Below are 23035 nucleotides of genomic sequence, written 5' to 3' on the forward strand. Positions count from 1 at the left end.
CCCCCCCCCCCCCCCCGGAGCGGAGCCGCCCTCGCCGCGCGTGTGGCCTCGCCCGGCGGCCGGGAGGGGCCGGTGCCCGCAGCGCCGCCGGCCCCGGGGATGGGCTCCGGCGGGCCGCCCGCCGCCTAGCCCGGTGCGGAGCCGCGCAGCATGGCCGCGGAGCTGAGCGCCGAGGAGGAGCAGGTAGGGCCGCGCGGGCGCCGCGGGTTCGAGCCCCGCCGCGGGTCGGGGCCGCTCTCCGGAGCGGGGCGGCGCGGCGCCCCCGAGGCGAAGCCCCCCGACGGCCGCGGCCCCCGACGGCGGCTCCCGGCGCGGCGGGACCGCGTGTGCGTGCGCTGCCCCCGGCGCGGCCGCCCGCGCCGCGCCGCTTCCCCCGCCGCCCTTGCGTCACCGGGAGGATGTTGCTGCGCCCGGCGCTGATAACGCGGCCGGCGGCGGGCAGGGCGCGGGGAGCCGGCCCGGCCCGGCCGCAGCCTCCGGCGCGGCTTAGCGCTCTCCCGGGACCCGTCTGCATCTGCGCCCCGGCCCCGGCGCCGCTCCTCCCCAGCGCGGCCTTGCCGTGCTCCGCGCCGGGAGCGGCTCGCTGCCGCCGGGGCCCCCGTCGCGCCGCGGCGGCCTGCGGGGGGGCCGGGGGCAGAGCCGCGGCGCTCGCTCGCTGCAGCCGGCCGGGGCTCTGGCGCGGGAAGGGGCTGCGGCGCCGCCGGGAGCACAGGGAAGAGGCACTAGGTTGTCGGGGGGCTGTTGTTCTCCTGCCTGTTTTTTTTTTTAAGCGATGCTCGGTTCTGCGTAATTCGAGGAGCGATGGTAGGAAGCGGTGGCTCCCCCCTTGCGGGGTAGGTGCAGAAACCCCCGGTTCCCCCAAGCCAGAGGCACCTGAAGCCGAGGGCTTGCATGGGAGTCTGTCCCGGAGCCCAAACTGCTCCTTGGAAATTGGGCGCTCCCAGGCCTCCACGATGTCTCCGCCTTGTCAGCCTGGGCCTGGGAGCGGGGATGGTACCCTCGGGGTGAGGACACCCCGCGCCTTGGGGCAACAAGTGAGCTGGGGGGGTTCGTTCCTCCCCGGATCGCTCGGCTGTGCCAGCCGGCCGCAGGAGGTGGCTCAGTCCATAGCGAAGGCTTCCAGCTAGCGCAGAGAGGCCGGGCACCTGCACCCGGCACAGACCTGAGCTGCGGCTGCCGGGGCAGTCCTGCTCCCCCGGGCCGCGGTCCCCCCGCTCCTCCGTGCTGGTGCCACCCCGGCGCAGAGCGGGGCCGGGGGGTCGCTCCCTGGCCGAGCATCCGTCCGGAGCCCCGATCCTCCCGCAAGCATCGGGAGCGCTGTGCCGGTTCAGGGGAGATCCCGGTTTATCGGCAAAGGAAACGGCATGGACGCAGCCTTCGAGTAAGCTATGGGCCCGCTGCAGCACTTAAAGGATTCGCCGTCAGCGAATGTTTGGATTTCCTTCTTAATCGCGCTGGAATCCGCTCCTGCAGGGGAGGCTGGTTTGCAGGGAGGCCGCGGCTGAGCTCCTCCAGCCGGCGTCCCGGGAGAGAGAGCGAGATCTTTGGTTTCTGCCTGAATGCTGGACGGGGAAAATAAAAGGATATTTGTGCTAATAGCTCCCAAACTGGAACAACGGGCTGGGGCGGGAGGCGCTGAGCGCAGCGCTGGTGGCCTCCCGGAGGAGGAGGAGGAGGAGGAGGGGGCTGGGTGGTGGCGCGGGAGCGAAGGAGCGGGAGTTTCTTTCTTCTCGCGGTGCGGTGGGTGAGCGCCGGGTGGTGCCGGGTTATCCCGGTCCGGGCTCTCTTCCCAGCGCCCCGCGAGCGCGCGCCGCCTTTCTCCGTGGCCCATGGGGATGTCCTCGCCGGAGCCTCTGCCGGGCCGGAGCTGCTGTCGCTGGCTGCCCGCGGGGTGGAGGACGGGGTGGGATCTGAAGGAATCCAAATCCCCATCCAGAAAACCGATAACAGGGCAAGAAACGTGCTGGACCTGGAGCCCGGGTGCCCCATTTCGGAAGGGAAACCAACCCCGGCAGCGCGTCGCTGGGGCGTCCCGCGGGGGCGCAAGGCCAGCTTCGCGGCGGGGTCGCGGGGGTTGGCGTTATTCCCCCGCGTGCGCGTGGCTTTCCCGGAGGAGCGAAGCTGAGGAACGTGGGATCGTGCCGTGCCGGCGATTCGTGGCCCCCGGATCGGAGCGGACGGCGTGCGCGGGAGGGGCGGCGCTGCGGTCGGTGGTTCCCGGCAGCGTGGTACCTCCCGATTCCCGTGGAGCTGAAGCGTCAGCGCGGGTGAGTTCGGGATCTCGTTTTCCTCTCAGAGAGGAGAAGGAAAAAAAAAAAAGGGCCGTGCGGGAATTGTTTGCTGAGCCGCTCTGCAAAGCCAGCACTTTTCCTCGTAATTCTTCGCCCTTCCAAGGAAAACAAACCCAAACGCCTGTATCTGTGGTGATGGATGCGCGAGGCGGGGTGGCCCGAAACCTGCCGGGTTCGGTGCTGGGAGAGGAGCCCGGTGCGGCTCTGTCGCGGCCGAGGGCTTTCCCGCCCCGCGGGGGCCCTGGGGCGTTTGGGTTTTGCCGCAGTGGGAGTGTTTCCCTGCCTTACTGATATATCTGCGCGTGTATGCGGTGTCTTAGTGCCGAAGGTGATTTCTGTATTGCCCCATTTCTCTCCTCTCTCCAACGGGGAAAAATCGTTGGAAATCTCGGCCCTGGAAGAGCTGCTTGTCTCTTGGCAGAGCGCAGGCAGTCGGGGATGGAGCCTTGGGAATGAAGGTAGCCGATAGCTAAAGCGCCGAGCAAAAGCCAGGCGGGAGTTTTCAACGCACGGGATTAAAACTGCCTCGAAAAGCGAGCGGGGAGCCCGAAAGCTCTTGCAGCCGCGTTTCCTCACCCGCGGTTCTGAAAGCGAGCCAGATGTGCGAAAGCTGACTTTTCCCGTTTCCTTCCCCAAATCATTGCCGGCAGGGTCATTAGGGCCGACCGGGATCTGCGGCCACGGTTTCGCTGCTCGGGCGCGATCGGGACGGACAGAGCAGAAAGCCGGTGCCGAGGGTGCCGAACCACCGCCGATGCCACCGCGGCGGCGGCCCGGGCTGCGCTGGCCCCTTCGAAGGTGCCCGTGGAGCGGAGCAGGGCGCCGGCACCGCACGGCCGCCCCGGGCGCGGGAAGCGGGGCCGCACGTCGCGGGGGTGCATGATGCCCCGCGGCCCCTCCTGGCGTGGGAAAAGCTCTTTTTTTAGCTGGGTTTCCTAAGGAAACGAGCCTGTGAGGTCACTGTCTGCGTGCGCGTCCGTCGCTCCCTGGGGAGACGCCAAATTTGGGCGGTTTGGAGGCACCAGGGCGTTTGCGGGGCGCGCTGGAAGCGGGGACCCTGCTCCGGGGGAGCCCTCGGCCCCGAGAGCCCGGTGAAACTCGAGTTACCGTGTTTCTCACTGCAGTGTGAGCGGTTACATAAATCAGCCCCAGAAGAGGGGAAAGCGGCAAATGCAACCCCAGCCCCTTTTAGAAAGGATTTGGGGGGTGACGGAGGGGGGGACGGTGCCCCCGGCCCGGCTTCCGCGCTGGGCAGCTCGGCAGCGGTCGCCTGGAGGAAGGGAAAAGGCCGGAGCGGAAGGCGAGGAGGAGCCGCCGGGCAGGTGTGAAGGCCAGTCCCGCTGCGCTCATCCCGCATTTTCTTGGGAAAACCTCACAGTTTTAATAGGTCCATCTTGCTTATGAAGTGCTTTAAACTTTCTCTCTTTTTCCTCCTTTCCTCTTGTGGCGGGAGGCAGCGGGGGGGGGGGGGGGCGATGCTCGGGGCGCCCGGCACGTGCTGGGCCCCTTGCTGGGAGCTGACCCGCCTCGTCCTTTCCCAGAAACGGCTCGGCTGCGCTACGCTGCCCTAATTTATTCATCTGTGCAACATACTTATGCATGTGCTACATCATCTGATTTTCTTGCACAAGCTGCTTTGCAGTGTAAAGTCCAAGCCCGGGCAGTGTTTACCCCAGAAAGCACAGGCGCGCGGTCCCGAACGCAGCCAGGCACGCGAGCAGAGGTGTTCAGGCACCTGAAACACTTGCTCGACCTGGTGTAAGTCAGCGTGGAGGAGAGGAAGGACCGTTGTCGCTGCCCAAGAGCTGCGCGAGTGCTCTGGAGGCTGAGAGGTGGCCGGGTCCGAGACGCTGGGGCTTTGCCCCATCCGTTAGCAGTTCCCGACATCCAGGTGAGCGATGTCCCCAACAAAACCATGCGCCGCAATGCGTGGAGTCGCGTGCGTCTGGATGGGACACGCGGCCCCGCTCGGGCTCCGCGGTTTAACCGGAGCAGCTGGCGAGGTTGGTTTCGGAGGGGGCCGCGGGCTGCCCCGGTCCCGGCTGGCGGGGACGTCCCGTGGCGCTGCCGCGGCTCCCGCGCTCGCTGCATCCCTCCGCCTCGGTCGCTCGCTCGCACAGCGCCTGCGGGAGCGGAAAATCCCCTCGTTTCGGCTGTGCTTTTCCCGCCGGCGTCGCAGGGCGGCCGCCCCGGGTCCCGGCGGCCGCGGGAGGCAGGCGAGCGCTGCGCACGCTGCATCCTCCTTCCCACGGGCATCGGGAAAATCCGATGGGGTGAAATGGGATGGGGAGGGGAAAAGACTCGGACTGACGGCGTGGAGGCTTGTGCGGTGTTACCTGCCCTGCGGCTCCTCTGCAGCCACTCACGGAGCTTAAATTGGAGGAAAAAAAAAAAAAGCAGGATTTAGTTTTCCCTTTCCGGGAGGATGTTTTCCTCCCGGCGTGCTGTTCAGCGTGGGGTCTGGGTGCCGTGGGGCAGGTAGCAGCGTTGTCCCCTGGTGCTTAATAGATGTTTTAGGCCACTCTGCGGCTGTATCAGCCAGATAAACCCGACTACAAGCAAGCGACGCTGCTGGGACGCGGCTGTGCTCGTCCCTAACGCAGCGCTCAATAAAACAGTGAAGGGATGCCCAGGGCAAGGTGGTCTCTGTGTGTGTGTATATATATATGTATGTATGTGTATGTATAGGTATATATGTATTTTTTTCCCCGTCCTTCTGGTTTGCTAGCGGGGCCTGCGCCGTCCCATTGCTGCACCATCCCCGACCGCCTCGCGTCAGCGCAGGGATGTCCGCGGCGGTGGCTCCGGTGCCGGGGCTCGGTGCTCACCGGCGTCGCGGTGCCCCTGCGCTGCCTGGAGCACAGCCAGGGTCGCGGGGCGGCCGCGATGCCGGCACCTTCGGTGGAGCTGCAGCCCTGGGATCGCTCTTCCGCCGGGGCCCCGACTGCCGGGGCTGAGAGTGCTCGGCGCTTCCCCGGGAGCGGCGCGCGGCGGCTCGGCTGCCCGCCTGCCTCCCTTATCTCACCGCGCGTGTTATGTCTCTGTCTCCCGAACAGGCGACCAAACAGTTCCTAGAAGAGATCAACAAGTGGACCGGCCAGTACAATGTGTCCCCGCTTTCCTGGAACGTGGCCGTCAAATTCCTCATGGCCCGCAAGTTCGACGTGCTGCGAGCGATCGAGCTCTTCCACTCCTACCGGGTAGGCGGCCGCCGCGGCCCCCCGCTGCGGCAGAGCGGCCCCCCCCTCCTCCCCCCCCCCCGCTGTTCCTTCCTGCTGACGGCATTATCGCGCCGGCAAATCCCAAATGCGCGTTGCAGCCCCGGGGAATCTCTGCGGGGCTCGCTCTGCCTGCAGACCCGCGGCTCCTCCGCGCAGAGGCTTCCAGCACCGCGCTTTCCCTCGGCGCCGCGGGGCAGCTGCGGGCCAGCCTGGGGCTGAGCGCCGGTGTCCCCCCCGTAGCTGAGCCAGGAAGCCCTGGATCACGCACCACCTCTGTGCGCGGTTGTCCGGGCCGGCTTGACCCTGTCCCTGGCCAGCGGTGGGAGCGGGTGGCCCTTGGGGTCTCTGCTAGCCCGCCCCGTCTGCAGGCGCCGGTGCCTCCGAGGTGCCCAGCGGCGGGGAGAGTCGGCCCCGCGGCCGCGGCGGGGATGGCTCTGATGCTCGTCCGCGTGCGGGGGGCTCCTCGCGTTGTCACGGGCTTCCTTACGCCTCAGCCAGCGCGTTTGTCCCCGCTGCTAACTTCCTCTCGAGGAAACACGTCCCTCGGCCAGGACAAGGCTCAGGCCGCGGCTCAGGCAGGGTTGTCTTCGTGGCACCACGTTCGGCACGTGTCCCGCTTTCTTGCAGAATCGGGGAAGGGCAGAGGCAGAAGAAAATATTGACATTTTTTACCCCCCTCCTTTTATTTATTTTTTTTTTTTTTTTAAGGGACTTTTGAGGAAAACGCCTGCCAGGCTGTCTGCCCACCACTTGCAGCCAAAACTGGACTTTTTCTTTTCTTTAATGGCCCGTCCTGCAAACCCTGGCATGGTCTGAGAGTCAGGCTGGGCTCTCCCTGCCTCTGCCTCTGCCCCGTCCCCACGGGCGCCGTCCCCAGCGACCAGGTCCCAGCAGGGCAGAGCCTGCCTCGAGCCGCAGCCAGCCCGCCCCGTCGCCGCAGAGGGGGCTTTTACCCTGCAGGATGGGGGCTGCAAGTCTCTCCCACCCAGGGACGGACAGGCAGCAGCCGGCTCTCCCCAAGCAGTGGTGGCTTTGCGGGACCGGCAGCTTCCTCCCCCCTCACGCAGGTGTGACTGTGGTTGAAGGGATGCAGAAGGTGCTTTTTGAAGCAGGTGGTCCTTTTAGCTGAAAACCCGTTTTAAAGTGTACATCCAGCATCTGGATCTCTCCTTGCCCTGTCTGCCGTGCCGGGCACACAGGGAGGTGCTGGGCGCGCGTCACCGGCGGCATGGGATGCTGCAGGGAGCCAGGTTCCCCCGGCGCGGTGGGAGGGGAGTGACCGCCGGCGCTCGCCCCGCGTGCCGGTGCTCACGGCGGGCGCTTTCCCCGCAGGAGACGCGGCTGAAGGAGGGCATCGTGAAGCTGAAGCCGCACGAGGAGCCGCTGCGCTCGGAGCTGCTCAGCGGGAAGTTCACCATCCTGGTAGGGGGAGAGCCTGCGGTGCCGGGGGGCGGCCGGTGCCCCGGAGCAGCCTCGCGCCGCGGTCCCCGTGCCCCACAGAGCCCCTCTGACCCCCTTCTTTCTTCCTGCCTTCCCCCAGAGCGTGCGGGACCCCTCGGGAGCCTCCATCGCCCTCTTCACCGCCAAGCTGCACCACCCCAGCAAGAGCGTGCAGCATGTGGTGCTCCAGGCCCTCTTCTACCTGCTGGACAGAGCCGTGGAAAGGTGAGGCTGCGGCCGGGGGGAGCGATGCCCCTGAGGAGGCCCCCAAAAGGTGCCCGAGGTGGAGTTTGGACCCGTTTAGGCAATGGGCTGGGAGACGCGGGGCTGGAAGCAACGGCCACGAGAACCGGTCGTGGCCCCACAGCACTTCCAGGAGCCCGTTTGAACGTGCCTCCCGCGGGGCCAGCCCGAGCCGTGCTTGGGGACAAGGGACAGGCAGCAGGAGGAGGCTCATGCCTTGTTGGAGCTGCCTTGAGACGTGGGTCTAGGAGAAATCCAGCCAGGAGCCTCGTCCGCTGCCCTGCACGGGGGCCGTCGGTCGTTCGCTTCGGGTTGCACCGCTCCGATTTGGTGGTGTAATCGCGAGCTTGGTTCTGCAGCGATCTTACCTTGTACATGTCCCCTGGCCCTGACGCGAAGGCACGAAGGGCTCCGTCTGGTCAGGGCAGCGCTTGGCCCCGCGGTGCCTGGGGGATCTGCGTTCCCAGCCGTGGGAGACTGGCATCTCCTTCGAGCAGTTCGGAGCCGGGCTGATGCCAGGAGGTCCCGTCTTTGTGGGGAGGATGCCGCTCATTGAGGTTTTACTAATTCCCCTTGAAAGGCTTTGATGTGCCGTGCCGTCTCCCTCCTCCCATTGATTTATTCGCCGAGTAAAACCAAAACCGCTTGAAGCCTCCGTCCTGCAAATGGGCCTGACCCGATGCCAGGATCCGCTTGCAGGCCTGGGGCTTCGCTCTCCGAGTGAACCCGCAGCTGGGCTCTGCCGTCCCCTCCGTCGGGGCAAACGGGGGGCGATGGGCCCCCGTCCCGCTCGGGAGCGCGGCGCGGCCGAGGCGCACGCCGGGAACGCGCCCAGCTCCGTTGTGCGAGTGAAAGCTGGCGGGTGCCTCGCGTGACAGGGCACCGGGATTTAAGTCGGGCTCAGCCGGCAGAGCGCTGGGATAATTTGGATTTTTCTTTTTGGCTGATGTCCTCTGCTCTCGTCCTGCCCCCGGCCCACCCGCCAGCCCCGCTGCTTGTATGGCAGCTTAAGTCTCCGGCGAGCACCTCCGCGCAGCTGTAGGTGCGACGCAGGTGTGACGTGCGGCGCGGTGGGGACGTGACCCCCCCTCGCTCCTCGGCCCTCCGCTGTGCCGGCGCGCGGCTGCGGCTCTCCGGCTCGCCCTTGGAAAGCCCCACGTTCAAGAGCTCTGAGCAAACGTGAAATTGCAACCAAATCCGTCTGCGTGATTCCCGGTTCCCCGAGCTACGGAGGCAGCAAATCGAGGCAGAAGGGGTCGCGGCTCCTAAAATTCCCCCCGCCTCCTTTTTGACCTTTGCCCGTCATCTTGATGGAAACATCCAATAGCAGAACAAAATCCCCTCTCCCTGAGCTGTTTTTTACCAGCTTCGAGTTGATTAAGGAACTTTTTATTGAAGAAGCAATTGCTTTAAACAGATGGGCAGGATGGCCCGTGCGGGGCAGACGGGGGGTTGGCGTGCTCGCCGCCCGGCACCGAGGCGGGAGGGTCCGGGGGGGGTTGCTGACGCGCCGCCCTTCTCCTCCTCGGGAATAGCCTGCGGATCGCACAACGCCGTCGCACAGCAGGTTTCAGACCCTTGTGGGCTCTCCGACTCCGTCCTGGCGTTGCTGCTCCCAGCCGCTGGGCGCCTGTCTCAACGTTTCGGTTTTGCAGAGCGTGTAATACCTGGGAGAAAGCGCTCCGGCTGCCAGGGAGACGTAACGTGAGCCCTGCCAAAAATACAGAGCCCAGACATCCCATTCATAGCGCTGGGCTCGCTCTGTTTTCGCAAGCATAGCTGTCGTGGGTGTTGCAGCCGGGAGGCTCAGGATAGAAGCCAGGCTCAAATACGGCTTGTGGGAAGAGGTTGTAGAGCAGCTAATGCAGCTAGGAAATGCAGGAGCGTGCGCTGGGTACGTGCGTCCTCCTGGAAACGTGGGAGGGCGAGCTGAACGGTGGGGCGTCGCGGGCCGCTCTGACGTCTCCCTCTCTCCGTTTCCGCTGCCCAGTTTCGAAACGCAGAGGAATGGCCTGGTGTTCATCTACGACATGGCAGGCTCGCAGTACACCAACTTCGAGCTGGACCTCAGCAAGAAGATCCTCAACCTGCTGAAGGTAAGAGCTCCCGGCGGCTCCGTCCGGGCCGCGACCGGCAGCGGGGAGAGGCACTGGGCGATGCCGGAGGCACCCGGCGCTCTGCAGCCTTCCCTCGGGCCCCCCCGGGGCCGGCCCCGCAGCTCGGAGGTGGCTGCCGCTCTGCATCCCCCTTTTCCCAGCGGCAAAACAGCTCCGAGGGGCTCTGCCGGCCCCGCGTGCACCCGCCTGCCCCCCAAACGCCGGCTCTCCCACTGCTGCCGGCTCCACACACGACTTGCTGAGCGAACGGACTCGAGTGGTTTTGCGTGGTTTTGCCGTGCATGGTCGGTTTTACCCTAACTCGGCCAAGAGGAGCCGGCTCAAGCCCCGGGGGTCTCCCGAACCCCCCAGGAGAGCGTTTGAGCGCGCGAGGCTGAGCGCGGAGCTGGCTCAGTGGGACGCTCCCACCGCCGGCCGCAGCAGCTCCGGCCCGGGCCCGCGGAGTGGCAGCTGCGAGCGTGCCGGTCCCTCCCGCGGCAGCTGGCGACGCTCTCCTGAAAACAGATGCAAATTATTTTTTAATCACACTGGCATTTTGTGCCTCCTCCCTTCTCCAGAAAAGCGGTAACAGCATGCATAAGCCAGGGCGTGTTCTCGGCACGGTCCCCGCTCCGAGGCTTCATCTTCCAGGCGCGGAGCCAAGCCCTCTGCCGACTGCACACCTATTCCAAAGAAATCATCTGTTTCCATATCGGAGAGTAAAAATAAACCTGTCAGGGCTCCTGGGCTTCCTGCTGTAGTGCTTGGAGACGCTTTGGATGTGGCTGTTGGCACCTCCGGCTACGGCAGCCGTCCGGAGCAGGGAGCCAGCCCCCGAGCTGGCCGCAGCAGCCAGACCCCCGGCTCCGGGACGCGCTGCCCCCGCGGCGGCCAGAGCTTCGCGGCTCTAACCCCGTCCCCGTTGTGCCCGCAGGGCGCCTTCCCGGCTCGGCTCAAGAAGGTGTTCATCGTGGGAGCGCCCATGTGGTTCCGCGTGCCCTACTCCATCATCAGCCTCCTGCTCAAGGAGAAGCTGCGGGAACGGGTGAGCGGAGCGGGGCCGGCGCGAGGCTCGGTGGGGACACGCGGGCTCCGTGGCGCTCGGAGCCGTTCGCCCGGGTTGCAAGCGCCCGCCGGGCCGGCAGGACTGCACCGCTGTGCCCGTGGCGAGCGCTGCAGGCAAAGCCGGGGTCTGGCCGCGCTAGACGCTGTGAAGACGCGGGACAAGTGTTGAGGAGGTTGTTTTCCGAAGGGGACAAAGCTAACAGAGTCGCGTGAGCAGCGTGTCTGTCGGCCCCTCCGCGAAAAGCGGCTCAGCCGTGGGGGATCGAGGCTGTCTTAGCTCATTTCTTCGGGGCCGACCTGCTTGGGTGTTTTCAACAAATCTTTGAGCCCCTTTTGAAATCACCTTCAATGTCTTCCTCTGCAGTGAGGCTGCCAGCAGCAGCAGCAAGTGACAAAAATGGTAAATGGCTAAAGGGAGAGGAAATGTGTTTTGAACATGCAGGAGGAAAGGGAAATGTAAAAACCTGCTCTCGGTCTCTATCTGGCAGAGCAGTTAAGCCCATGCATCGTTTAAAGCACCTAAAACCCCCGTCAGCGTCGCTGCTGATGCGGTTCACAAAGACCAGACCTCCTGGCATCAGCCTGAGCTCCTTCTCCCCCTGCGGAGCGGAGACGTCCCGACGTAGCCCAGCGCCCGCTTCCCGTGTCGGCCTGACCTCCGCCGGCCGGCTCTGCCCGTGCGGGCAGGACGCCCTCGTGGAGGGGGCAGCTGCTCGCCCGCTCGCAGCCCCCGGGGCCGTGGAGGGGGGAAGAGCCTCAGCGCCGTCAGGAGGACATCCCGGGGCGCTCCAGCAGCTCCGCCGGCACCGCTCTGCTTCCCGGCCGGACCGTTTGCACCCCAGCCCCGCGGGCCCTGTCCTCCCCCGCTTTCGCCCGGCGCTCACGCCCGGCCCCCTGCTCCCTCCCGCAGGTGCAGATGGTGAAGATGTCGGAGCTGAAGGAGCACCTGCCCCGCGAGTGTCTCCCCGAGTACCTCGGCGGGTCCCTCAAACTGGACCCCCTGAGCTGGAACTGCCGGTTCCTGCCGCAGCAGAACGGCCACCCCGACCCCCTCGACGAGCTCATCCTGGTACCGCTGGTCTCCCCCAAGGACAACGGCTCGGTGCACGTCCCCGGGCCCAGATCCCTCACCCTCCAGGAGCTGCTCGAGCACGTCACCCACAAGCAGAAGCGGGGCATCTACGAGGAGTATGAGGATATCCGGCGCAGGAGTCCCGCCGGGACCTTCATCTGCTCTCTGTAAGTCGCAGGGGAGAGGAGCAGGGCGGGGGGAGCGCGGGGGCCAAACCGGGGCGGCGTTGCCTGGGCGCCCGCCGGTCTCCCTGCCCCTCAGCGGCCTTTGCACGGGGCTGTGGAGGCATCTCTGAAGGCTCGGGCCAACGCGCTGCACTTGGAAATGGTTAATAGAGGGTCTCTGAGGGCCAGAAAGCGTTTGCCGTGGCCGCGGCCGTTTTCCTGCCTCTTCTGCGCGGCCCTCTCTGCCCTTCGGAGCAGCAGCCGGGGGGCGGCCGCCTCCGCTTGGGGGGCAGAGCCTGGGGCTGGGGAAGGGGAGCCGCCGGGAGCCCTGTGGTGCCCCCGAGCCCCGCCGGGCAGCGGGGACCCGCTCCCGGGCGGCGGGGCGAGGACCTGGCCGCGGCTCCCGTTCCCGAGCCTTTGGCCAGGTGATGGCAGCAGAGCCCAGGCGACGGGCGCCGTAGGCTGGCGCGGGGAGAGGGATGCTGCCGCCGGCTTCCTCCTGTGAAAAGTGTCCTTGCTCCGGTCCCTGCCCTGCCCTGCCCTGCCTCCCAGGGCGCCCTACAACCAGGAGAAGAACCGCTACGGGGACGTGCCCTGCCTGGACCAAACGCGCGTGAAGCTGGCGAAGCCGTACAGCCGCCCGGAGGTGAGCCAGCCGCGGGACCCGCCGGTGCTGCAGCCCTTAGCCACCCTGTCCGGCGGTTGGGTCTCGGGTCCCCTGCTGACGTGGGCTGTGCAGTCGCCCCGTGTGGGTTCACGCCGTCGCGGTCCGTGCCGACCCCGGTGGCTTGCCACCGCCACCGCGGCAGCAGCAGTGCTCTGGAGGAGTCATGCTGCCTGTGTCTTCCCCCCCCCCCCCCCCCAGCTGACCGACTACATCAACGCGAGCTTCATGGACGGCTACAAGCAGAGGAACGCTTACATCGGGACTCAAGGTGCGTCTCCGGGCGAGCCGAGCCCCCACGGGAGCCGGGAAGGAGTTTTCCCCTTGATGCGTGTGTTGGCTTCTCCGCGGGCTTCGCCTTCCTTGCGGGCATCAGCAGCTGGACGCGGGGGGAGATAGACCGGGAGGACGGTGTTGCCTGGCAGGTCCCCTCGCCTCTCTGGGTGTATTTTCTCCCCTCCTGTTCGTTGTGCCGGGCCCCGAGCAGCAGTGGGCCCTGAGGATGGCGGTTCCTGTGCTGAGCTCACAGAGTTTGCGTGCAGCCTACGGGGACAACCCCGGCGCTCCGGGTGCCCCGAGTCTGCGGGCTGGGTCTTTGCAGCCCGGCTGGCAGGAATAGAGGTTTTCCCTGGAAGTGGTGTGAGTATTGCTGTCCTTCAGCCGCGAGAGCACGCGGCACACACTGTGAGTCCGGGCGGAGGCAGATCCCGTCCTTTGGTGACAGTGGCAGCCCCCTCTCTGGGGCCTCGCACCCTCTCCCTTGTTGTGCCCCAGGAGCATCTGCCTGGGCTTGAGGGATGCTCGGGGACCGCTTTGCCATGGGGTGGCCTGTGCACCTTCTGCCACCTCCTCCCACGGCGTTAGGGCTGGTGCAAGCTCTTATTCCAGGGGCCCCCAGCCACGTAGCGTGGCTCCGTTTGGGCCCTTTGGGGCGCAGAGGCAGGATTCACGGTGTGAGCCCGCGGGCTGAGAGTGCTCAGGGCGCCAGCGCAGAGCAGAGATGGGCAATCATTGCCAAGCCGTAGGGGCTTGGTGCCGTAGGGGTTTGGTGCCGGGAGGCCGGACCGGCTCCAGGTGGGACTTTGCGGAGCCCCGTGGGCTGGTGGGTCTGCGCCGGGGTGCCCGGGGAGGAGCGCGGCCTCTGCGGGGTCGAGCGGGGCTTGCGCTGGGCCGAGGGGCCTCCCCATCCGGGCGGTGGGCTGTCCCCGCAGGGCCTCTGGAGAACACCTACGGGGACTTCTGGCGCATGGTGTGGGAGCAGAACGTCCTGGTGATCGTGATGACGACCCGGTGAGTGCCCTGGCCCCCTGGACTGCGTGCACCGCCGCGGGCCACGTTCCTCGGTTTCCCCGCGAGTTGGCTCGGGTGGGACAACAATGAGTCGTGGGACGGCTTTGAAGTAGTGGGTGGTGCAGAAAGTGCGCGGGAGCCGCGGGGGCCGTGGCGGGGGTGCGGGGCCCCTCTGCGCCAGGGCCAGCCCTCCCTTCCCGTGTGCCCAGGCTGGAGGAGGGCGGCAGGAGGAAGTGCGGCCAGTACTGGCCCCTGGAGAAGGATTTCCAGGTGTGCTACGGGGCCCTCACCATCACCAACCTGGGCGTGGAGAACCTCAACCATTACAAGAAGACCACGCTGGAGATCCACAGCTCGGAGGTGCGTGGCCGCAGCCGCCGGGCAGGGATTGCGGGAGGGCGCCGGTCCAGCGTGAGTGGGTCCCTCTCGGCCTCGGGGCTGGTGGGTCCTCGGCACAGAGACCACCCGAGGTGGTGCCAGCTCGGGGCGGGGGTGGGGGGGGAAGGAGCTGACGCCTCTGCTCCCGCCCAGACCCGGGAGCGGCGCCTGGTGTCCCACTTCCAGTACCTGAGCTGGCCGGACTACGGCGTGCCCTCGTCCGCCGCCACCCTCATCGACTTCCTGGGGGCCGTGAAGCAGCAGCAGCGGGTGGCCGTGAGCGCCCTGGGGCCCCGCTTCAGGGGCCACCCCGGCGGCCCCCCCGTCGTGGTGCACTGCAGCGCCGGCATCGGCAGGACAGGTAACGCCCGGGCGACGCGGGGGGCTGCGGCGGCGGCCGGCAGCATCCCCACGGGTCGGCCTTTCCCCGCAGGGACCTTCTGCGCGCTGGACATCTGCCTGGCGCAGCTGCAGGACGTGGGCACGCTCGACGTGCAGCAGACGGTGCTGCGCATGAGGACGCAGCGCGCCTTCAGCATCCAGACGCCCGAGCAGTACCACTTCTGCTACGCCGCCATCCTGGAGCACGCCCAGCGCCAGGGCCTGCTGCCCGCCCGCCGCGCGCCCGGCCCCCAGGAGCACAGCGCCCCGGGGCACTGAGGGCCGCCGCCTCCCCGCTCCCCAGCCCGGCGGCTGCGGCGGCGCCCCGAGGCTCCGTTATCCCCCCCGGACTGTGCCTTACTCCACCCGAGCGGCGGCCGCCACGCGGGAAGAGGCTTTCGCCCCCCTCCGGGGCGCTCCCACGGCACGGGGGGGTCGGGCGCTCGGGGAGGTGGTTTTCTCCTTTCGTTCGTTCGTCTTTTTTCGGTGGGACCATCTGCATTTTACCCGGGGAGGGGCTCGGCTCCGCTGCGAAGCCCTCGCAAACGTATTTCCAGTGCCGCCCTCACCCGGGGCTGGGGAAGAGGCGCCTACTTCAGTCTTACCTGCCCCCAGCCCGCCTGTCTCTCTGGATGTGTGTACATAATGTAGGCTTGCTGTGCCCGGCGTCGGCGGTTATAGATACCTATGTACGAGCACCCGGCCGCGCGGGTCCCCATCGCGCTGCCACCCAGCCACTGCCGGAGCAGCCGGCTCTACCTGGGCCTCCTGAATTTTATACTGTAATAAGCTCTTTGAATGTGTATATTCTTATTTTTTTATAATCTGGAGGGAGGATGGTTTTTGGTTTTTTTGGTTTTTCTTTTTTTTTTTTTGTATTTAACATTAACTTGCTCCAAGCCAGAGCCAGAAGTATTTGTAAATGTTCCTGTCTGCCGTTGGGCAGAGAAACGGTTTTGTTGTTGTTGTTTTGGGGGTTCGTTTCGTTACGTTTTCATTTGTATCGGCACCTCTAACCGTACCGCACGCGCACAGTCCTCTCCCCTCCCGTGGGGTACGGGCGCGCGGAGGGTGTTTCGGGTCCCTGGCACCTCGCAGCATCCTCGCGATGGGGTTCGGGCCTGGTGTCGTGCCGCCGTTAAGGAAGGCGGAGGGGTTTTGTCCCGGACACCAGGTTTAGCAGCTCACAGTCTTCCTCTTGGCGCCGAAGGCGTTGCTGGCGCCCGAGGCTGGACGCAAAGCTGGCAGCCCCGGCGGGGTTTGCATGGGGGGCAGCAACAGCGGGGAGCACTTTTGCTGCCCTTTGGGGTGGTGGGGCTTAAAAGCAGCTTTGCAGCCCCCAGTCCCCCCGCGCAGCATCACTTTGTTTTGCTTGGTTGGTTTTTTTGTGTCCTGAGCCGTAGGTGCCGTGTGCAGGGACAAGGCTGGCGCGGAGGTAGTTGGGCCGGTGGCGGCTTTCCTGGGCAGGCGCGATGGAGGCGAAGGGAAGGGGAGGCGGCGGGCCGGGCTGCGCCGGGAGCGGGGGCCTCGCTGAGTGGCTCCCGTGCCCCTTGGAGCGGCGGGAGCACCGGCTCGCCGCTGATCCGGATGCTGTCTGCAGCATGAGGGTGCTCGCCTGTTAATTAAAAAAAAAACAAACAAATAAACTTGATCCCGTTGCTGCTCCATGTAACGCTCAAGTGATGGTAGCGGAAATTAAAGGAAAGGAGTCATTCTGCGCTTGCTTGTGTCGTTTCTCGTGTCCCGGCGGCGATGGGGCAGCACCTGTCCTCGGCCTGCGTTGGGGGTCGGTGTGCGAAACCGCCCTCGTGCAAAAGCAGACCAACGGTGACGGAAGACGGGGCAGATCCGGGACGCCTGCCCTGCTCCCCGGACGCAGGCTTTGCGGAGCCCTTCTGCTCCACTGCAAATCCCTGTCCTCTCTCGCTCCAGCAACGCTCACTGCTGCTACAGCGGCGGGTTTAAAAGATTTTTTTCCGTGAAGGTTTATTGCAGGATCGAGGATTTATTGCCTCCCCCCTTTGTCCCCTCCCTGAGCCACACTGCTTTGCCTTTTAATGCGTGTTGTTTGGGCAAAAAGCCTGGCTTGGCTCAGGGTGAGTGTGCCGGGGCTCGTCGCGGCCCTCCCGCGCGGGAAACCACTCAGCTACGCCGGTGCCTTGGACCCCGGCGGCTCCCTTCGAAGAGGAGGCAGCTCCATCTGTGCTGGAGGCGGAGGAAAGGTTTGCAAGGGTTTTCCATGGGAAAACAAACCGAACACTCATCCTTCCCCCACGGATTTCCAGGATTGTGTTTCTAGTTGAAGCAAATGTTTTCAGTCCCGTAACGCAACCCAGGGGTTGTTCCACCCGCTCCTTCTGCCCGGTTTGCCCGGGGACAGCGGGTCCCACGCAGCAGCAGTGACAAACCACGGGCTTTTCCATGGAAAGGTCTGCTTCACAGGGAGGGCCAAGTTTCACTGGAAAAGTTGAAAGTAGGGCAGGCTTTGCAGGGTGGCCCGGCGCCTTCGGGTGCGGGGGGGAGGCCGGGGAGCCCCGAGGGTGCCCAAGCAGGGTGGCTCCTCTCATTTAAAACGAGACAAGCCAAAGGTTGAAAACGGGACTTAAAGGCAGCCCAGGGAAGCCCAGAAGTGACGACGCCGTCCCCGTGCCCACCGGTCTTACTTGGCTTTCTCGTTGTCTCGGCTGTGGGCGACCCCGCTTGCTAGCTGCAGTTAACGTGCCCAGGGCGGCAGCCGTCGCGCCCTGGGAGCCTGGACACAGCCCGACTGGAGCGCTTCATTTCCCAGCCCTGCTCTTTCCTTGCCACGGTATTTCTGGACTCGGACTCAATCCCGAGAAGCCTGGCAGGCCGCATCAGCCTGCCCTGCAGCTCGGGTCCCCTCGGACGCCGGCTCTCTGGGGGCTGGAGTTAGGGCTCAGAAAGGGAAAAGCAGTGTTTCTGTGAGCACCTGGAGAGGAAAAAAAACCACAAGAGGTTTGACCTTGTTTTCCTGTTTGTGTTGAATGAAGACACTCGAGATACACACTTTGACAGCAGAAGTTTGGATCTGGTCAATCTGAATTTATTTTTCCCCCGGCGCTCTCGGGATGACCGGAGACTCTTCGGGCCTCCATTCCAGGCGTGCTGAGCACCCCCGGGTCCCGCTGGGCTTGGCGGGAGCACCGGGAGCCCTGGGGAGAGCTTTCCCAGGGAGCCCCCACGCCCGGGGCTGCTGCAGGCTGCGGCACCTCCCTCTCTGGAGCCGGAGGAGCCTCCGGAGGAGCCTCCGGAGAGAGGAGTGGGGTCTGCGACAGTGCCTCCCGCGCAGGGAAACGACGAGCAAGTCCCTTCACAACTTTCTAAGCCCTGGGAGGAAAAAAAACCTGGCCTTTGTCCTTTTTAGCTAGTTTCAGAGGAGACTCGGGGATGAGGTAGCGCTTGCCGGCCCCCGTGGCGAGGCCTGTGTGGACATGTCCCCCCACCGGGGTGGCTGTGCCCTGAGACCTGTGGCAATTCATCACACGCTGCGCGGTGAGGGCTCGGTGTGGACGCAGCCGAACGGCTCCGATGGTAACACCGGGGGCCACTGAAGCCCCCCAAGAAACTTTGCCTCGGTTGCGAACCCCGCCTGGGGCCGGACGGGTGCTGCCCAGCCGCTGGGAGCCGCAGGGCCGGGGCCCGCTCGGACCCCAGGCAGCAGCCGGCGGGAACCGGGCCCGGTGGAAACGAGCCAGGGCGGCACGGGGGGTGGAAACGCCGCTCCGCCGCCGCGGCCTCGCAGAGCAGCGGCCCGCCAAGGGCGCCCCCGCGGCCCGGCAGCCCCGCCGCGGGGAGGGGGGGGCACGGCCGCCGCTCGGCGCCCGCCCCGGGGGGAGGGCCGCCGTGACGAGCCGCCGCGCCGGGCCAATCCGCCCCGGGGGGAGTTCCCGTCCATTCAGGACGCCTCGCCTGCGCGCTGAGGGTATGTAACAGCTGCTTTCAATTTAGTCCCCCAAATATCGCGCTTTTCGGCCCCGGGGGGCGAGCGGCGCCCGGCCCCGCCGCGGCGGAGGGCGGCGGCGAGGGAGCAGGGGGCGGCGGGGCTCGCCCGCCCGCCGCGCGGGACGCCGCTGCGCGGCCGGCGGGGGCCGGGCCGGGCCGGGGCGGGCGGCGGCGCCGCGGCCGTTGGGCCGGATGTTTCGGCGGGGCGCCGCGCCGCGGGAAACTTGTTGGGCGTGAGGGGAGCGGGCGGGCCCCGAGCCGGCCTCGCCCCCGCCGCGCCGCGCCGCGCGGGCCCGGCCCAACGGCCGCGCCAACGGCCGCGGGGCGGGCGCGCGCCGCGCGCGGGGGAGCGGCGCCCAGCTGACCCCCCCCTCCGCCGCCCCGCGCAAACATGGAGCTACCGGGCCGGGCCGCCCCCCGCCTCCTCCCACAATCCCGCGGCCGCACGCTGCTCCCGGAGTAGTTGGAGGGAGGGAGCGGGGAGGGCGGGCGCGGCGGAGCCGGCCCCGCGGGAGGGGCGGGCGGCGACGGGGCAGGCCGCGGCCCGGGGCAGCCCGCCACCGCCGAGCGCGCAGCGAGCGTGCGGCGCCCCCGCCCCCCCCGCCCAGCACGGCCACCGCCGGGGCGGCCCCGCGCCGGCCCCGCCCCCCGCCCCCATTGGCTGCCGCCCCTCGGCCACGCCCCCGCGGGCCTGGCGGTGCGGCGGCGCGCGCGTCCCCCTCCCCCCCGCAATGGGGACAGGCTCCTGGGTGACGGCGGGGAGGGGAGGGGGGGCGCCTCTCCTTGCGGCTGATTGGCGGGCGCCGAGGCGGCGGCCACGCCCCCCGCGCGCCTCCCTGCCCGGAGAGGCCGGCCTGGCGCGCGCGTGTGTGTCCCCCCCCCACGTGTAATCGATCCGCCCCACGTGGGGCGCTGCCATCCCGGAAGTGAAGCGGCCCGGCGCGCGTGGGGAGGGGTTTGGGGACAAAAGGCAGCGCCGCGCGCGCTCCCGCCCCGTCGCCCCGCCCGGGGGCACGCGCCCGGCCCGGCGGCCCCTCCGCCCCGCCCCGCGAGGCGCAGCGCGGGCGGGGGGCGCGGCGGGCCCGGTGCGCGCGGGCTTCCCTGCGGCTGGGCGCCGGGCCGCGGCGGGCGGGCGGAGCTGCGCGCAGGGGGCGGTCGCAGGCTTCGCGTGGCGCCGGGAGTTCCCCCGCGCTGCGCCCCGTTTCGTTGTTTGGCGGCGGCTTTCGCGCGCGGGGAAGGCCGCGGGGTGGCGGCGGCGATCCCGGCGTGGGCCGGCCGCGGGGAGCGTGCGGCGGGCGGGCGCGGGCGCCGTTTCCCGGCGCATGCCACTTGTTGCCGCGGCGGCGGGAGCACGTGCGGGGCGGAGGGGCGGCGGGGCGCGCGCCCCCCCCGCGCGGCTCGGCTCCGCTCCCCTCCCCCCGCCCGCCGGCGGCGGCCGCCGATGTAAACATTCCACAAAAGGGCTCCCAAGAGGGGGGGCGGGGCCACCGCCGCGGGGGCGGGGCCGCCGCCGCCGCGGGGGAGGGCGCCCTGCCGTCACGGGCGCGCTCGCCGCGCGCTGGTTGGCCGACGGCCGGCGGCGGCCGCCAATCGGGCGCCTGCGGAGGCGGGCGGGGGGCGGGGCCTGCTTCTTATACGGACATTTTTCTTCAGCGTTCGCCCCCCTTCCCTCCTCTTTCGCCGTCCTCCTCCCTCCCTTCCTCTCCACATCCCCTTCCTGGGGGCCGCGGCCAATAGGGGCGGGCGAGGGGGGCGGGCGCGAGGCGGCGGTTGGCCGCGGCGCCGACGGACGGGCGGCGCGCCCAATAGGCGGGCGGGGGTCCCCCCCCTGCGCGGGGAGGGGCGGGATTTCCCGGGGAACAGAGAAGCGGGCAGCGTTCCGCGGCGGCCGCCGAGAGACGGTTACTCCATCTTACCCCCCCGCCTCCCCTCCCCCTCCCCGCCGCGGCGGGCGCCCGCTTCCCTCCGCCGCGCGCGGGGCCCGGCGCCGCCTCCGCCCGCCCGCCGGCCGCCGCCCCCGCCGGCAGCAGCCGGGGCGCGGGGACCCCCTTGTGGGGCCGGGAGTGCCCGCCGGGCGCAGGGGCCCCGCGGCCGCCCAGCAGGGCCCCCGCCCCCTCCCGCTGGTGGAGACTCCGGCCGGTGCCAGCGGCCGCTTCGAGGTAAGGGGCGGGGGGTGACAGACCCGGCGGGGGGTGGGGGCGGGCCGGTGCCGGCCCCCTCCGGCGATCCGTAGGGGGCGGGGACTGGCGCCGGTGCCGCGCGCGGGAGGCGGGGGAAGGGGGGGGGGCAGTGCCGCCGTGCGCCTCCCCGGGGAGCTCCGCGCCGCACGGGCGGCCTCGCCCCGCCCCGCCGGGCGCCGAAGGGGGGGACCCGGCCGCGGCGTGGCGGGACCGCCGGGCCGAGTGCGGCCCCCGGTCCCCCCCCCCCCCACCGCGGCCCGGTGCCGCTCGCGGGCTGCGGCGGGGGCGGGCTGTGCCGCCCCCCGCCCCTTTCCGGCGCGCTCCCCTCCCGGTAGCGGCCGCCTCGCCCCTAGGCGCCGCCCCCGGAACCCCCCGCGCTCCCGCCGGTACCGGCCGCGTCGCGCGCAGGCCCCGCCCCGACGGCGCCGCCCCCTGCCCCGCCCCGCAGCGCCGCGCGCGGGGCCTTCCGGCCCTCGGCGGGGCTGGCGCGGGCGGCGCCGCCGCGGCCGGGCTTCCCCCGCCGGCCCCGCGCGCCGCTGGGGGCCTAGCGCGGCCGCCGGCCCGGCCCTGGCGGCGGGAGCTGCGGCGGGGCGGCTCCCTCCCTCCCTCGGCTCGCGGGGCCCGGCCCGCGCCCCCCCCTCCCCGCAGTCCGCCGCTGCCGGCGCGTCCCCACCCGCCCGGCCGGTCTCGTTGCCCTCGGTGCCCGGCGTGGAGCGGCGCGCGGAGCTGCCCGCCTTCCCGAGCCGCGGCTGCGTCTCCCCGTGCCGCAGCCGGGTGCGGAGCCTGCCCCGAGCCGCGCGGCTGCAGGGCCAGCCCAGAGCCCAACTTTTTTTAAGCGTTAATCTTTAAACGCTTCAGCAGCAAGCTGGCACCCTCGGCTGCGCGTCCTCTCGGCACGGCGTTACGCCTCGAACGCGTCAGAGACGCGCGCGGTGCTTCAGCCCCGGCCGCTGATTCCTCAGGCTGTTGCACATCTGTAGCGGCTACGGCAGGGCTTTTCCCGGGGTTGCGGATAACTGACCGCCGGGTTCATGTAACTTCGAAAACGTAAGCGTGCTTCGGCTCTGCTCTGCTAAATGGTGCCTTTTCTGGGTTTTGCTGGCCCAGATCCAGAGTGAGTTTTCATAGTCTTATTTGTAAAAAGAACACATGTATTCAGCGCAAGAAGGAAAGGGTACCTACCTCGTGTATTGTCTGTCAGAGAAGAAAAGCATTTATTTGGACTGCCAGAATGATGCAAAATTGTAAAATACTTTGCTTAAAATTGCACTGGAACAAGTGATCAGAAGCGTCTGGAGAAATGCATGGGTTTCTGATCCCGCGCTTCCCAGAGGAGTCGGGACCTGGCTTGTGCAGTAGGATGTAGTTTAAGGATGACTTAACAAATCACCTTTGTTTTCTGGCTTGTCACTTTTTATCAGTTGTGCCCAGAGGACAGTAAACAAGTGCAAAATGCCCAACCAATTTTAGTACAGGTTTATCTGTATTTCAGTCTTGCGCTCCTAACTTGATATTTGTTCAACACAGTTTCAAATAAACATGTGTTATTTTAAATTTTGTGCTGTTAATGCTATATAATAAAATGATCCCCTAGGTCAAAATACTCATTTTAAAGCAGCTTTAGAATTCCTTCATTGCTTACAAATGCCTCGGCAGCGCAGCACTGGCTAGTGCTATGGGAGCTCAAGTCCTGCTTAGGGTCTTTACATGAACGAAGCTGGAAGTTTTGCAGTCTGGTGCGCTCTTCCTGCAAAAGGAGGCTGCGCTTTCTTGCCCAAAGGTGTTTCTCCTTTGTCGCCTCCTAGCCATCCCTCCCAGTTAAGATACAGCTTTGAAAGGCACCGGAGGGATGTGTTTAGCCAGGTTTAGATAAAATTAGATAAAATCAGGGCTGCGGCAGGGAAGGGAAAGTGGGTGGTATGGTTGGAGAAGCATCGTGTCCGGCTGGGATGGTTATTGCACTTAGCTTTGCGTGGGGAGGTTATGTCGAAACTTTCAGTATGCCTGGTAAAGAGGAAAACTTAGTATGAAAGCAGTCATCTCTGTATTAAAACACTTAGTAATATAAGGCTGCTGCCTTAAATGGGTGTCTTAAATAAAAAAAGTGTGCAGCAAGGTAATCGTGGTCTCCAGCATGAATGTGTTAGAAAAGCTTAAAAATGACAGTTCACCTGATGAAAAGGCGCTGAGTTGCTAAACTGTGGGGAACAGACCTGACGAGTGAGGAAACTCCGGGCTGATTCAGACCGCCGGGGAAGTCGGTGGGGAGGGCGATGGCTTGGGGGACCTCTGAGCCCGGCGCGGCGGGCGCGTCCCTGGGGTGCCTGTGCTTGGCGCAGGGGCTCGCCGCGCCGCGCGCGAGGCCGAGGAAGGCGCCCCCCGTGCAGGGCTCGCGGAACGTGCGGGTCTGGGAACGAGGAGCATCGCGTCGGAATTGGCAGGCGGATCATTTACGTTTCCAGGATTTATGAATCGTTTTCTGTCCAGATTGCTGTTCTGGTCTTCTCCAGCACTGGAAAAGCTTTTATAGCTGTTAAAGCTGGAACAGCAAATACAGTCCTGTAATAGCTGTCACTTTATTTTGCGA

At 67.1% G+C, this 23035-nt stretch overlaps 2 protein-coding genes across 6 annotated transcripts in view; both read left to right on the plus strand.

Annotated features, from left to right (window-relative positions):
• On the plus strand, window positions 1-16024 carry PTPN9 (protein tyrosine phosphatase non-receptor type 9). Of its 3 annotated transcripts, none has more exons than XM_064517585.1 (13): window positions 1-183; window positions 5348-5491; window positions 6845-6934; window positions 7053-7177; window positions 9186-9291; window positions 10226-10336; window positions 11267-11595; window positions 12145-12238; window positions 12458-12527; window positions 13468-13546; window positions 13756-13906; window positions 14078-14285; window positions 14358-16024. In XM_064517585.1, exons 1-13 carry the CDS (start codon window positions 151-153, stop codon window positions 14582-14584), a joined length of 1767 nt encoding a protein of 588 aa, XP_064373655.1. In that variant the 5' UTR covers window positions 1-150; the 3' UTR covers window positions 14585-16024. The 3 variants fall into 3 exon arrangements, with proteins under 3 accessions (XP_064373655.1, XP_025972083.2, XP_064373656.1); XM_026116298.2 differs by lacking the exon at window positions 1-183 and adding an exon at window positions 1762-2267; XM_064517586.1 differs by lacking the exon at window positions 1-183 and adding an exon at window positions 3969-4182.
• A 2152-nt stretch (window positions 16025-18176) lies between these two features.
• SIN3A (SIN3 transcription regulator family member A) overlaps window positions 18177-23035 on the plus strand; it is a 42347-nt gene continuing 37488 nt past the window's right edge. For 2 of the 3 annotated variants that reach the window (XM_064517582.1, XM_064517584.1), the window contains exon 1: window positions 20083-20427. The gene's annotated coding sequence lies outside the window, so the exon portion shown is untranslated. Of the gene's footprint in view, window positions 18249-20082; window positions 20428-23035 lie in introns of those variants that run through there. The other variant, XM_064517583.1, reaches the window with a different exon arrangement.

Source organism: Dromaius novaehollandiae, chromosome 10 (genome assembly GCF_036370855.1).
Source record: "Dromaius novaehollandiae isolate bDroNov1 chromosome 10, bDroNov1.hap1, whole genome shotgun sequence".
Lineage (NCBI taxonomy): Eukaryota > Metazoa > Chordata > Aves > Casuariiformes > Dromaiidae > Dromaius > Dromaius novaehollandiae.